The sequence below is a fragment of the Malaclemys terrapin genome, chromosome 6 (genome assembly GCF_027887155.1).
Source record: "Malaclemys terrapin pileata isolate rMalTer1 chromosome 6, rMalTer1.hap1, whole genome shotgun sequence".
Classification (NCBI taxonomy): Eukaryota; Metazoa; Chordata; order Testudines; family Emydidae; genus Malaclemys; species Malaclemys terrapin.
Genome location: NC_071510.1, coordinates 57,291,458 through 57,306,864, shown reverse-complemented (window position 1 = coordinate 57,306,864; position 15,407 = coordinate 57,291,458). Strand labels below are relative to the sequence as shown.

Sequence of the window (15,407 nt, the reverse complement as noted above, 5' to 3'; positions counted from 1 at the left end):
CTTGAAGGGATGAAGTATCAGATAAATAGTCTGGATAGATCCTTTGCTTGGAAAGAAGCAAACTCCCAGGCTTGGGAGTGTGGAATGAAAGTGCTTAGATTAATAATGCCTCTCTTATTTAGAACTTTTTATCCTCAGATCTCAAAGCACTTCAAAGAAGTTTTATCTCCATTTTTCAGGTGGGGATATTGAGGCACAGAAGGATTGTGTGTCTTGCCCAAGATCAATCGGCTGGCCAGCTAGGCCTCCTAAGTTCCAGTCTAGTGCCCTACCATCTACACCCTACCTTCCCAAATGCTCCTCCAGGGAGCTGACAGCAGGTCAAGTTGTGGGTTTGATGAATGAGGCTACCAAGGCGTAGCTTCTTCAAATCTCAAGAGATAGGTTTATTCATTCCTCAACCTATTTTGTGATCTAAGATAGGGACAGGATTATCTTTTATAATTGAAACTAATTTTAATTAGTTACTATAGCATATCCTTAAACACTGGTTCTTCTGATTTTGGTCTGTCAAACCTGGTGCAATTTTCTGTCACATTTTTGAAGATGGTCTCGTACTAATAAAAAGAGGTAAAATAAATAAAAACTCATCTATCTTCTGCTGGCTGGTGTTTTGTAGCATTAACAGTAGCAATATAAGAAAGGTACAGGAGAAAGCTAAATACGATGGCTTTCAAAGTATGCTATTCAATATATAGAGGGATCCACGAAAAACTGTTTGAGGGCAGTTAAAAATGTAGTATTTTACCCTTCATTGAAAAGATTCATTAATTGCATTATGTAGCCAAAATGACGGGACAGGAATCAGAGTTCATCACAAGCATTACAAATCTATAGCAACTTACAATTTTAAAAAATGAATCTAACCAATACGGTTGACAAATTTTCAGGGGTATATGGAAACAAATACTTCTATTTTCTGTTTTTAAACAGAGTTGCATTGATTAGAGTTTCTATGACTGAACATTAGTGAGCATTACATGAATTTTGCAGCTCTGACTGTAAAGGCGACTTTGCTCTGCTCTGAGATTTGAAAACTGCTAGTTCTTCAGACTCTTGGTTGTTAACTTCTTTGCAAGATTCAACCACCAGCTCTGAAAGATAATTGTGAAATGACTTAGAAATAACTACTTCCACACTTGCAAAAATGTCTTTTTTTTTAAATAATAAACACCAACAGCAAATACAACTCTGCATTTCCCTCATAATCTATAGATTAACTCCTGTGCTCGTGATTTTTATCCCTGTCATGTTTCAGATTAAGAGCCCAATCTAGCTGACTTTTCTTAGAGAAACTCTATTAATGATTAAAGGGCTATTGCCTGAATAAAGGGAGCAGGATTGAGACCCAGAGTTTACCCCGTGTAGTATGGTATAGGATCATTCCCAGAAAGCCAAGTAACAAGAAGTCCATTTAGCAAATAAACTGAGTTCTTGTTGATTCCACTGTTTTGGGAAGTTTAGCCAATCATATTGCTTGACTAATATGCCTCTTTGAGAACTCTTGAATAATGTTCAACAGACAGTGTCACTGTTTCTTCTGGGCCTTGTTCTTTGATTTTTATTTTATTAAATACAAATATCCCCCTTCGACCACCCCACCCAAAAAACCCACCCACACCTCTGTTGGGTCTCTTTTGTCTATGTTTTTATGCTATCACTGAATGTTTGGGCAATATCAAAAATGCTTTATGGTTGTGATATTTGGTATTGTCCAGGTAATCTACAGATAAATTAATGGGCATTTATAGTCATAAATGTGTTCTCAGACACTGAGTGGCCTACAATTTGTAAAGTATTTACTCACTGAGCTGGTCAAAAAAAGGTCATGAACATTTTGTTTCCATTTTTGTCCAAGTTTCAAATTCCAAAAAATTCCAGCCAGCTTTAGTATATGTATAAAAGCAAACTATTCATATTGTTTTTTACAATAAGGTCTTATTATTTTGCACCAGGCACTGGGGAAAAGTGACGTGAGTTAATGAATGAGAAAACAAAAATCAAGAACAGTACCTATTAAAAATGTACTGTTTTTGTTTTTTTGTTTTTCATTTATTTTGTCAGAAGTAGTTTAGGCTATTTTATTTAGTAAAATAACTCATTGCATTCTGGTTGATTCCCTGATAAAAACTATGTAAAACCAGGAGTTAAGTTACTGATGTGTAATCTTCCTTAAGAGTAAAACAAATTGCAGAGCTGTTGAATTACCTCAAAAACAAGCATTGCAAACCCAGGTAATTCAGAGTTAAGATTAACTGAAAAGAAATCTAGATATATTCAAGTATATAAATGCATAATTAAAACACCCAATCCACCTTCACTCTACCCTGCAGTGACTGGATGCAAGAACTACAGTTATGATTAGTGTACAATACTGATTGTAGTTACTGATTACAAGAAAACTGATTTTTAAAATACAATAAGTTTTTTTCCTTCTTCCCACTCCCTCCACACAGTAGAAAATGGGAAAATTCAACTCAACCTTAGCCAAGGAACCAAGACTGGGGCTTCCATAATGGTCAATATTTAGCAAAATTAATTAAATCTAATCCCTCTTCTATTAAATCTCTGATGAGAAATGGGAAAGATTTGGGTTTTGAGAAAAACATTTATGGATTAGCAAATAGAAAATTAGTGAAGTTCTATTGTACATTTATATATTTAATGTTAATCTGTAAATAGTTTTCCTTTTCTCTTAAGAATTAATCACTCCTAGGGTTCATGAAGTTGCACTACAATATTAAAATTGGCAGCTATTCTTACAAAAAATAGATTCGCATAGACCACTGTTGAGGAGCTGTTTCCCAGTTCCTTAAAGAAGTTTAACTTCAGGGTTAAATATCCTATGCGCCTCCTCTCCTTCCCCATTTAATGTATTTTTTCACATCAGACCTTTTCACCTACAAATTAAAGAAAGTATCTAAAGATCTTTATCAAAAATCTCTAACCCACCAATTCCCAAATTCAGAGAGAGGTCTTTAGATATTTGTGGCACTGCTGGTCAAACTGCTGTCCATAGACCAGTGGTGGTCTACAGTGCAATGGTTACATGGGACTGGCTCTTCTACTTATTTTCAGTTGCCAACACACATTAAAAAGGCAGCTAGAATACATTAACTTCTCTAATATTTTTTCCACATAAGCGATTCTTATTTGCCACAAGGATATGATCACAAATGGGAGAGGATGAGTCCAGGAGGTAATCTCTGTGGGTTGTGCTATGAAAACATTTAAGAATAGTTGGTTTATAATTATGGATATTGATAGGCATAAATCGCGTACCTTTTTTGTTTAGTTTTGTGCCCTTGTCATATTGAAGACTTTCTACTTCGCTCTCTGTTGCTTCATCTTTTGTGGGAGGAGAATGACCATTCTGAAGCGGGGCAGAAGGAGCACTCTGAGATCTTTGCTGTGGGCTCTTTGTTTTATCCCGTGTGGGAGACAAAACTCTTTTCTGTGAGTGTTCTGGCTCAGTCTGAAGGTCTAAGTGGATCAATGACTGAACAAAATAATACAAATTTCTTATTAATCATAGTTTGCACTGAAAAACTCTTTACTATATTTACAGAATTTGAGATTACTCTTATGGCATGGATAAACAGAGATGGAGCTGTAAAAATAGAGTAACAAATATACTGTAGCTTGTTCTTTCAGGCTTTTCTTTTCATGATTTAAAGTGTAAAATCTGATTCAACAAAATCAAACTTATTTTTTATCTTTTAGAACAGCAGCTGAACCACAATCTAAATGAGTGGATTGTACCTGGGTATTTATGCCTTCTTTTTGTAGGGTTACCGATACCCCAACAGTAGGACTCATATCTAAGGCCAATGGTGGCAATTTTTGCTTGGCTCTATTTGGTGGAACAAGGTTGAATGCCCCTTCAACTGCCACAGGGTTCTGATCAATCTCCACATTTCCTTTCTTCAGCAATCCAGTTAGTGGTATTTCAGTGCTTCCAAGAGACTGGTCCCCACAGCACAGATGGATCTATTGTAAAAAGAAGTGCTCAGAAAATAACTTTGATATGTATTTACATCTCCCACTGCCAATGTCTGAAACTGAACTCTTTCTAAAAAGAAATGAAAGAAACATTAAGAATGAGGTCCAGCCCCTCTCCAGTCTCTTTACGCTGAATAAAGGGGCTGGAGTGGTGTAAATAGACCCTAAAATCTCTGTATCAATCTGGGTAAGGATTCTCTCAGAGCAGGCACTGTAGTACATAGCCAAGATACACTATTATTTATACCACAGTGAGGTAGGCTGTCTATACTAGCAAGTGAAAGACAAAACTTTTGTCATTCAGAGGTGTTTAAAAACACCCCCACCCCCAAAAGACAAAAGGTTTGCCCATGACAAGTGCCAGTATGAACAGCACTTTGTCAGCAGGAGTGCGCTCCTGCTGACAACACTAACAGTGCTCGTTGGAGGTGGAAGTTTTTTGTCGGCAGGAGAGCCAAACAAACAGCGGCTGCAGTGTGCGCCCTTTACAGGCACGGCTGTAGCAGCACAGCTGTGTTGCTAAAAGCTGCATAGTGTAGACATAGACATATGCAAAGGGAAAAAGGTAAGTTACGTATCTGTATGCATCCACATACTTCAAGTATCATCTTAACAATAAAGACTTTATGAACTACTAACGGAAGTCTAGAGCTCTTTAATTCCTGGCTTAGGGTCATTATTCTGTGCTCAAATACATGCACCCAACTCTTATTGATTTCAAGAAGAATTTGCTGCTTTGCACACCTGGAGTAAAGTTTGGTCCTAAGGAGTGCATATAAGCATATCTATTCTCGCAACATGGGTTCCTTTTTAATGTATATACGTTCTCTCCCCCCCCACCCACCCCCAAAAAAAAGTTTATCTGGAGAAAAGAACAGCTATTCTTTCTTGTCTTTGTTAAACCCTATCAATAAATCTGATCCTCCTTAACAATAAATATGCCTTTGTAGCAAATGATGAAGGCTTTGAATGGTGCAAAGCACTTTGACATCAATTCAGCAAAGCACGTAAGTATGTGCTTAACTTTAAACAGATGAATAATTCCATTCATATCAATGGAGTCACACAAATATAGACCAGATGAGTCCAGCCCACTATGCTTATTTCAAAAAAGTGTTACAATAAGAATTTGTTCTTTTAAAGTGATAAAGAAAAAAAAAATATGCCAGTCAGACATACAAGTATTTTGTATCAAGGCAGGTCGTCATCAGGGTTAAATTCTAATATGCCAGCTCAGCACAGTCCTATCTACAGAAATAAAAATTTAAAGAATCTTTGTAAACAAATGCTATTCAATTGTGAAATGCAATCACCCGAAATAAAATAATTTTAGGTACATAGTAATATTATTTAAATCAATTACAATGGTTTAAAATATACATTTTTAAAACAAAACTGTATAGTTCAGTAGAGAAAAGGTACAGCAGGAAAAAAAACCTATAAAATCAGCTCTATGCTTCACATTTAGAGAACAGACTAATAAAAAAGGACAAAATATGTTATGTTTGCCATATGGCTTGCTCATCAACTGTCTCACTTAGGTCCCACTCCTACTCCCATTTGGGAATTTTTCTTTTGACTTTAATGGGAGCAGAATCAAGCTCTAAAAGGGGGTTTATAAATATTACCCAGTAAGCTCAAAGATGACAAGACAAAAGATTAGCCATCTATATAATATTATTGATTTTGAAGTCTACTTCATTAAAGTTCTAGACTGGCAAGTTTAGATCCAAATAGAATTTTACTTAATGTAGGTTACCATAGGTGAGAAGAAACTATTTACCTGTATTTTTGGCTGTGCAGAAAAATATACTTGAAGGACTTCAACGGTACTGCGTATTCGAACTGATGCTCTCTCTGGCTCAAAGTTCGGATTGATTAGATCAGTGAAGGGTTCATTTGTTACATCATTTCCCAGTAACGAATAGTAAAAGAAAAACTGAGGCTGTCGTTCTGGAAGTTTCATTGTACTAGGAATTAACTAAGTGTGGGGAAAAAAAAGCAATTTATTTTTACAAACCAATAATTACAGCTGCCTTCAAGCATCTGCTTAGAGTTATAAATACTGTAGCAAAAAAAACCTGTCTCAAACTCCAGAAGACCAGACTAACCTAAATCCCAGATTGCAAGAATGTTTTAAAATATCTGTATACATGGAGAGTCAGTCTTTCTATTAATGGCCAGACTCTGCCACTTTTCTTCAGGCTGAGTGATACTTTACTTCAGATACAATCCAAACAACTGCAATGGGACTACTTGTGGGGTAGCTTTAATTTGTATTAGGGCTGTTGATTTATCACAGTTAACTCATGCGATTAGCTCAAAAAAATTAATCACGATTAAACAGATGTGTAATCCCACTGTTAAACAATAGAATACCAATTGAAATGTATTAAATATTTTTGGATATTTTTCTACATTTTCAAATACATTGATTTCAATACAGAATACAAAGTGTACAGTGCTCACTTTATTTTGTTAATTGTCTTTACAATGCAAATAATATAAACAGTATTTTTCAATTCACCTCATACAAGTACTATAATGCAGTCTCTATCGTGAAAGTGTAACTTACAAATGTAAATTTTTTTTTGTTACGCAACTGCACTCAAAAATAAAACAATGCAAAACAAGTACATTCAGTCCTACTTCTCGTTCAGCCAATCACTAAGACAAACAAGTTTGTTTACATTTACAGGAGATAATGCTGCCTTCTTCTTATTTACAGTGTCACCAGAAAGTGAGAACAGGAGTTTGCATGGGACTTTTGTAGCCGACATTGCAAGGCATTTATGTGCCAGATGCACTAAAGCAGAGGTTCCCAAAATGGGTGATACCGCCCCCTGGGGGGCGCTGGAACGATCCAGGGGGGCAGTAGTAGCCTCGGGTGCAATTGGGGGGCATTGAATAAAAATAAGGGGGCGGCGGAAGCATAAAGAAAGAAGAGACTATAAGAAAAATTTTAAAAACCGTTCGTACATGTTTCATCTGTTGTGTAACAGAGTTAAAGTTGTAGTGATGAATTTATTTGGAAAATAAAGTAACAAATTATAACCGATCAGGTGTCAAGTCCGCCAACAGCTCTTAACAAGCAAGTGTTGGCAGGCGAGCGTGTCGCGCATTTTCGGGAAGTCCAGCATACATCGGCAGGAATATGTGCCTGTAATGACTTGTTTACAATACAATACTATAAATAGACGACATGTATGAAATCTAATTTAGATTGTTTCTGAATTGTGTAAAAAGCAGTTAACAATAGTGCAATAAGTATTTAAAAAAATTTATTCATATTCGATACCTTCGATCTTTACAGTTTACGGATCACACACAAAGCAAATTGTATTTTTGTTGTTTCAGTAGAACAGCAATTTACACGTGAGTATTTTTATACATTTTATTACATATCTATCGTATGTTTCTGTGTCTCTACTGCTTACTAATAATAAAATCGTAGCAGGCTTGTGTCGGTACAGTACTATTTGAAGTGTACAGTCAATATATTTGTCATATTTTTTATTACATTAACGAAAACGGGAATGAAATCGTAAAAAAACTGTTAATTATTAACATTTATTTATATCTATTGAATCATCTGTGTTAACTGGTAAATAAGGCGTGTGTTAATAAGGAACAATTATTTAAATAAGGGCAAACTAAATTAAAACTATTAACTGATTTTTAATTGCACATTGATTATTTTTTAAATTAATTATTTCTTGATAAATTTCGTTTGATATTTGACAATTTAATATCAAATACATATATCTAATGCTGAGCAAAGAACAAAACCCAGTTTATTAGTTTCATTAGTATTTTAGTTTGGTTGTCTTTTGCCGTCTTACGCAAAAACCACTGTATACCTGATATCGTGGGCAATATTCTAACAACACAACTATTGCAAAAAATTTTGGTTCCGGGAAGAGAAATTGCACTTTTTCAATTATATAAATTGTTATATATCTTGGTAATTTTATACCCCTATTGTGATAAATAAACACAAATTTTATTTCTTTTACAGATATCATGGCTTAACTCAAGAAAAAATGTAGACAATATAGTATTGAATATTTGAACTATGGCTTTATTCAGTCGCCTACAAACAATACATTACCGATATGCCTGATTTGCCAAAAAGTTTTATCAAATGAAGCTATGAAGCCTTCAAGACTACAAGAACATTTGACAAAAGTTCATGCTGATAAGATAGATAAGGATTTATCTTATTTTCAAGCACTTAAAGAAAAATTGGAGACAGCTGACATTGGATGCTATTGAAAAGAGTTTTGCCAAAGAAGATGACGATAGGTTGCATGCTTCTTACAACATTTCGTTACTGATTGCTAAAATCGGGAAAACCACATATTATTGGTGAAGAACCAATTCTACCGGCTATAAGTGAGGTAATACGCACTATGCTACACAAGCCAGCGTCTGATATTACCAAGAAAATTTCTTTGAGCAATAATACAGTGCAAAGAAGAATTGATGAAATGGCTAAAGATGTTGAAGACTCATTATGTGAGTATTTAAAAACATCCCAGTTCTCTATACAGCTTGATGAGTCAACTTTGCCAGGAAATGAAGCCTTACTTTTAGCATACATGCGATTCATTTGCCAAGAATTATTATTTGCTAAAAATTTGCAAACTGATACTAAAGGAGAATTGATATTTCATGCATTGGAAGAGTTTTTTAAAGAAAAAGAAATCCCCGAGTAATATCTTGTCAGTTGCTACTGATGGTGCTCCAGCGATGACAGGGCGCTATAGGGGTTTTCTTGCATATTTAAAAAAAGCGGTTCCGAATGTATTCGCTGTACACTGTGTCATTCATCGTCAACATTTAGTTGCCAAAAATCTGAGTGAACGCCTACATAGGTCATTACATTATGTCATTAAAGCAATCAACAAAAATCAGAAGCAATTCATTGAATGACAGATTGTTTGGACAACTTTGTATTGAAAACGATGAAGAATTCAATCGCTTGCTGCTTCATACAGAAGTTCGTTGGCTATCAAAAGTTGCCTGTTTGGATCGGTTTTATAAACTCTTTGACTCAGTGCTAGAGTTCCTAGAAAACAAAGATGATGCTTTACGAGCCAACTTGATTGATTCCAAAAATGACAGCTTATTTAACAGACTTGTTTAATACATTTAATGAAACAAATTTACAGCTCCAAGGCGATGAGCTGAATTTAATTAAAACAAAAACTGTTATTTCCGCATTTGTGGCAAAACTTCTTCTGTACAAACGAAATTTAGGACGAGGAGAATTCAGCCAATTTCCAAAATTTATCAACAGTAGAAAAACATGATGACGACTTGCTTACCTATTCTCAGCACTTGGAGGCTCTCCATTCTGACTTCAATCAACAATTTGAAGATATTCTTAAAATGAACATACCCGATTGGGTTTTGGACCCTTTTTCAAGTACAAACACAGAAGAATCTCCAAAACTACAAGAAGAACTGATAGAAGTAACAACAAATGAGGAATTGAAATTTAAATTCAAAGACGGCTACCAACAGTTCTGTCTGAAAAAGCAGATACCTACACTTTATCCTGGATTATGGGCTATAATACAAAAGTTTTTAATTGCATTTCCTTCATCATATTTAGTGGAACGTGGGTTCAGTGCAGTCACAAATCTGTTAATTAAAAAAAGAAACGGACTGCAAATAGCTAAATCGCGGTGATTTAAGAATGCTGCTGACAAAAATAGAGTCGAACATTAATAAATTGATATCAGTGCACCAGATTCATCCTTCTCATTAGGATTATTTTTAATGTTATTCGTAATTTTTATTTTAATATTATCCTTCGTTATCTTAATTTTGTGTGTAATGACAATATTACTATGGTCGATTTTAATAAATTTAATAATTTTATAATTTCAAGCTTCAAGGTGTCTTATTTACAACAACATCTTTCTTTACTATATTGTAGGACGTAGGCAGAAATATAGATACATAAAAGAACGCAAATTTGTCACTGCATCTTTCTGTTTGTTCGCTTAAAGAAGGTAGATTTCCAGGGGGGCACTGAGTAATTTTTTTTCTGAAAAGGGGGCAGTAGGCCAAATAAGTTTAGGAACCTCTGCGCTAAAGATTCATATGCTCCTTCATGCTTCGGCCAGCATTCCAGAGGTCATGTTTCCATGCTGATGACGCTCGTTAAAAAAAAATGCTTTAATTTAATTTGTGACTGAACTCCTGGGGGGAGAATTGTGCATCTCCGGCTCTATTTTACCCACATTCTGCCATATATTTCATGTTATACAGGTCTGTCTCATCTTACGCTGGGGTTACATTCCACAGTCAGTGCGTAAAGTGAAAACCGTGTATAGTCAAAATTACATTGAGTCTAATGGCAGGCAGAATCACCCGTTCTACAAGTACAGTATTTAAATTATTATTTTTCTCTTTTTTTTTTTTTGGTTTTTGCCGACTGCGTAAAGCTGAATTTGCACATGTTAGGCCTGGTCCCCACTAAGCCCCCACTTCAGACTAAGGTACGCAAATTCAGCTACGTTAATAACGTAGCTGAATTCGAAGTACCTTAGTCCGAACTTACCGCAGGTCCAGACGCGGCAGGGAGCCTCCCCTGTCTATGCCACGTACTCCTCTCGCCGAGCTGGAGTACCGGCGTCGACGGCGAGCACTTCCGGGATCGATTTATCGCATCTTAACCAGACGCGATAAATCAATCCCAGAACATCGATTGCCTGCCGCCAGACCCTCCGGTAAGTGTAGACGTACCCTTAAATGTGCATAAGATGCGACAGATTTGTAGTAGTCTTGGATGATGATTCAGCACATGTTCATTTTAAGAACACTTTCACAGCAGATTTGACAAAATGTAAAGAAAGTACTAATGTGAAAGATAGCTACAGCACTCTACACAAGGTTTAAGAATCTGAAGTGCCTTCCAATATTTGAGAGGGATGAGGTGTGGAGCATGCTTTCAGATGTCTTAAAAGAGCAACACTCTGATGCGGAAACTACAGAATCCAAACCACTAAAAAAAGAAAAGTCAGCCTTCTGCTGGTGGCATCTGACTCAGATGATGAAAATGAAAATGCGTTGGTCTGCACTGCTTTGGATTGTTATCGAGAAGAACTGGTCATGAGTATGGATATGTCTCTTCTGTAATGGTAGTTGAAGCATGAAGGGACATATGAATCTTTAGCACATATGACACGTAAATATCTTGCAATGCTGGCTACAACAGTGCCGTGTGAACACCTGTTCTCACTTTCTGGTGATATTGTAAATAAGAAGGCGGCAGCATTATCTCTTCTAAATGTAAACAAACTTGGACTGAGTGGATTTGTAGGCTCTAAAGTTCTACATTGTTTTCGTTTTGAATGCAGGTTTTTGTTGTGGTTTTTTTACATAATTCTACATTTGTAAGTTCAACTTTTATGATAAAGAGATTGCACTACAGTACCTGTATTAGGTGAATTGAAAAATGCAATTTTTTTTACAGTGCAAATATTTGTAATCAAAATTAAATATAAAGTGAACACTGTACACTTTGTATTCTGTGTTATACGGATTTCAATTATATTTGAAAATGTAGAAAACATTCAAAAATATTTAAATAAATGGCATTCTATTATTGTTTAACAGAAGAATTAATCGCTTGACAGCCCTAATTTGTATTACACATTAGTGCCTAGAGGACCCAACTGAAATCAAGGCCCCAACAAAATAGGAACTGTACAAAGACCTAATAAGAGTGTCTAGATTCTCAGCACTTTGGAAACAATCAAAAACAATGGAGGTCAGAGAGACAGATGTGTAATGACTTGCCCAAAGTCACAGAAGTTAATGGTAGAGATGGAAATAGAACCCAGGTTTCCTGATTTCCATTTCAATGCCCCAGCAACTAGATCATACTGTAGTACTAGGATTTTATAGTTGTATTTTGTATAATTTAGAATGAAGGATAAAGAATAATAATGTAGCATGTATTGATGTGTGATATGATTTGACCATATTCTGCCAGCCACCCTTCCTGAAAGCAGAAAGAAATGGTCTCGTGTGCCACTGGTAAAGATGCATCTACCAGAATCTTGAGTCTGAAGCTGATTTCAAGGCAGTAATAGACCTTTAGGGTCACCGCTTTGTTGTAGGTTTAAAATTAGTATTTTGAAATAAGTAAAAAGAAAGCAATGATTGCAATGCAGGAGAAAACAATTTGATGTTCCTGTTCAAATGTTCTCTGTAAATTGATCCTGTTGTGTGTGAATGAGGAACATGTGTGTTAGAAGATAAGTGTGAAGGCCATCACTGGACCGATGTTCTAAGGAGGACAGACAAAGGCGCCAGAAGATTGCAACATGGCCTTATTGAGATGTCAAAGGAGGGCAGATTGACAACTCTAAAGATGAGGCAAGCACCTATCTAACGGGACAAGACAGCTGTGATCAAAACCAGCATGGGGTAATTCCCCAAGAGACTAATGAAGAAATAAAATAAAGAAGAACAATTTAAGAAAACAAGCACTTGTCAAATGGCAATTGATTACAGCATGACGGTGCAAAATTAATTGGTCCCAATGAAGGAAGATCACTATATAAAGAGGATGCTTTGCCATTAAATTTTGGGTTCGTCCTGCCAAGAGTTCCCTAGAGCATCATGTCGCAACTAACAGAACCCAGCTCCTCCCTGCCCGCGATCAACCTAGCTGGCCACTAGGTTGCCCTGGACTGGTAACTATAACATCGACTGGCGGCGAGACTGAATGCATATGCTAATTGTTGTATCTTCAATAAATGCGGCGTGTTGCCTTTTCCCCTGAAAAAGATCCCATGTGCTTCTTATAAGCATAACAATACCACTTTCAAATAAGGTACTCAATGTAAAAGTAGCAAAATCTGGTCCTATGATTCCAATCAGTTTCTTTATAAAGCTCTAATTTTGTTTCCCTATGATTTGGCATGGAAAATTCCTAAATTTACTCAAGGAAAAGAAAAATATTTCTGTAAGGTTTGAAGAAAGTTCAAATAACTTGAGTTACAGATCATTTAAATGTCCTTGTAATTCAAAAAGCAGCTTGTTGTGAACGCTCCACATTTTCCATTTGTTAAATCTCTCTACATTTATTTATGTCTATATTTGAAGAAATAGGTTATATTTAATTAAAGTTATTGTTTGGATATTTTTGAGCCCAATTACTGTGTGAGAGAGAGCGCATGTTGTCTTTTCTGGGCTGGTTGCATCTTAGAAAGAACTTAGGATGACTTAGGGTATTTCTATAGGAAACAGAGCTTCCTTAACCTCAAGATGGAGGACCAAAAGTTTTCAAGCTTCAGCTAAGTAAGTGTGTAACATTGTATTAGGGAGAAGTTCTCCACATTTAAACTTGCAACTACAGTTCCATGATTAGGTTGATTTGATTGATTGTAATTCTAAATTTAATTACACAAAGAAATTAAAAAAAAACACAACAAAAAACCCAACAACTTGGCAAGTTCCAAATAAAAAAAAAACCAAAAAACAAAAACCACTATTTTAGAAATCAGTTAAGGTTGCTGAGTGATGCCAATGTACTTTTAATGTACCTATCTCACCGCTAACAAACCCAAATGCTGAAGACAATAAATGAATGGTTTGACATCATAAATCTTACACTGTCCACATAATAAAATTATTCTTACCAAGTATAAAGCAATGTATAATTTTTCAAAATACAACTTTAAATCTAGCCCAAAATGAATACTATTCTTTCACCAGAAAATGATAAAGATTTAGAAGATAAGTCTTGCATTGGAATACAGGAAATGGGAAAACAATAGCCAAACCATTACTTTTTCACATACTATAAACAAGGGGTAGGCAACCTATGGCATGCGTGCCGAAGGAGGCACGCGAGCTGATTTCACTACTCTACAGCCAAAATGCTTCTGAAATAAATGTAGTCAAACTTTACTAATTCTGGGTCACTGAGAACGAAAATGATGCTTAAAATTGTTGATTGGCTCTAGTTTTCAAGATATGCTATTGGGCCAGTATATACGACCCTTGACTTAGGAATGGCGGAGGATAAGTGAGTTATAAAGGGAAGGGATCTCAATTTAAACCAGAAATGATTAAAATACATCTTTGACTGGATCTATGAATAAATCTATGACTGGGTTTGGACAATACTTGCTTTTTAGGCAAAACAATGAATGATGCAATCTGAAGCTGGTATTGCGTCATACATGATATGAATTGCATCATGTTATTCCTTGAAGTCATTGATGTAAGCTTTGTTATGATTGCATCATCCCTCTGCTGAACAAATTGCCCTATATCAGCTCTAGAAATCATACAGTGTCGTGCTCTCTTATTTGTCAGTGTTTGATTTTGCAAAGGGACACATTTCTGTTTAGCCAAAGTGAGCAGAGATGCTTCGTACTTGTGTGAACAATGCAGATAACTTCTGCTATGTTTGTGGTGAAGTGACTTTTGCATCACAAAAGCTCAGTATAACCATTATGATTAAGAAAGCCTATCGCCTTTATTTTGGCTGCAAAATTGGAGATCAGGACAAGACGTGGGCCCCAGACATATGCTGCAACACTTGTGCAACAAATCTTCGCCAGTGGTTGAACAGGAAAAGGAAATCTATGCCTTTTGCAGTGCCAATGAAGCAACTGTTACTTCTGCATGGTGCCTCCAGTTGGGAAAGGTGTGTCAAAGAATAAAAAGTGGACTGTGCATTATCCAAACATTCCATCTGCTATGCACCCAGTATCCCACGGAGAAGGACTGCCGGTTCCTGATGCACCAGAATCACTCTCACTTGAGTCTGATGAGGAAGAGGATGAAACTTCTGGTCCTGAACCATCAATGTCACAGGACCCACATTTTCTCCCATCCTCCTCCTCTGAACCACACCTCATAACACAAGGTGAACTGAATGACCTTGTCAGGGATTTGGAACTACCCAAGAGTAAGGCAGAGCTGTTGGGCTCCAGACTACAGCAGTGGAATCTCCTGGCAGGTGATGTTCGGGTTTCCATGTTCCGTGACCGTCAAAAGGATCTTGTCCCATTCTTCTTCATGGAAGGTGATCTTGTAGCCTGCAACAACATCGATGGTGTGATGGCAGCCCTCAACATCGTTCACGATCCAGATGAGTGGAGACTGTTCATTGATTCATCCAAGATGAGTCTTAAAGCTGTTTTACTGCATAATGGCAATGTTTTGCCATCAATTCCAGTTGGTCATGCAGTCCACATGAAGGAAACCTATGACAACATGAAACAACTTTTGAGGTGCATAAACTATGACCAACATCAGTGGCAGCTTTGTGGCGATTTGAAGGTTGTTGCTCTCTTGCTTGGTCTGCAGACTGGATACACAAAGTACTGCTGTTTTCTCTGCGAATGGGATAGTCGTTCAAGAGATTC

At 36.4% G+C, this 15,407-nt stretch overlaps 1 protein-coding gene across 1 annotated transcript in view; it reads right to left on the bottom strand.

The window, feature by feature from the left end:
* CEP120 (centrosomal protein 120) overlaps nucleotides 1–15,407 on the bottom strand; it is an 82,407-nt gene that overhangs the window by 42,210 nt on the left and 24,790 nt on the right. The window contains exons 6-9 of the mRNA XM_054032986.1: nucleotides 5,786–5,983; nucleotides 3,763–3,990; nucleotides 3,283–3,499; nucleotides 981–1,094 (exon numbers count right to left, since the gene is read on the bottom strand). Coding sequence (XP_053888961.1) covers nucleotides 981–1,094; nucleotides 3,283–3,499; nucleotides 3,763–3,990; nucleotides 5,786–5,983 — 757 coding nt within the window. The remainder of the gene's footprint in view (nucleotides 1–980; nucleotides 1,095–3,282; nucleotides 3,500–3,762; nucleotides 3,991–5,785; nucleotides 5,984–15,407) is intronic.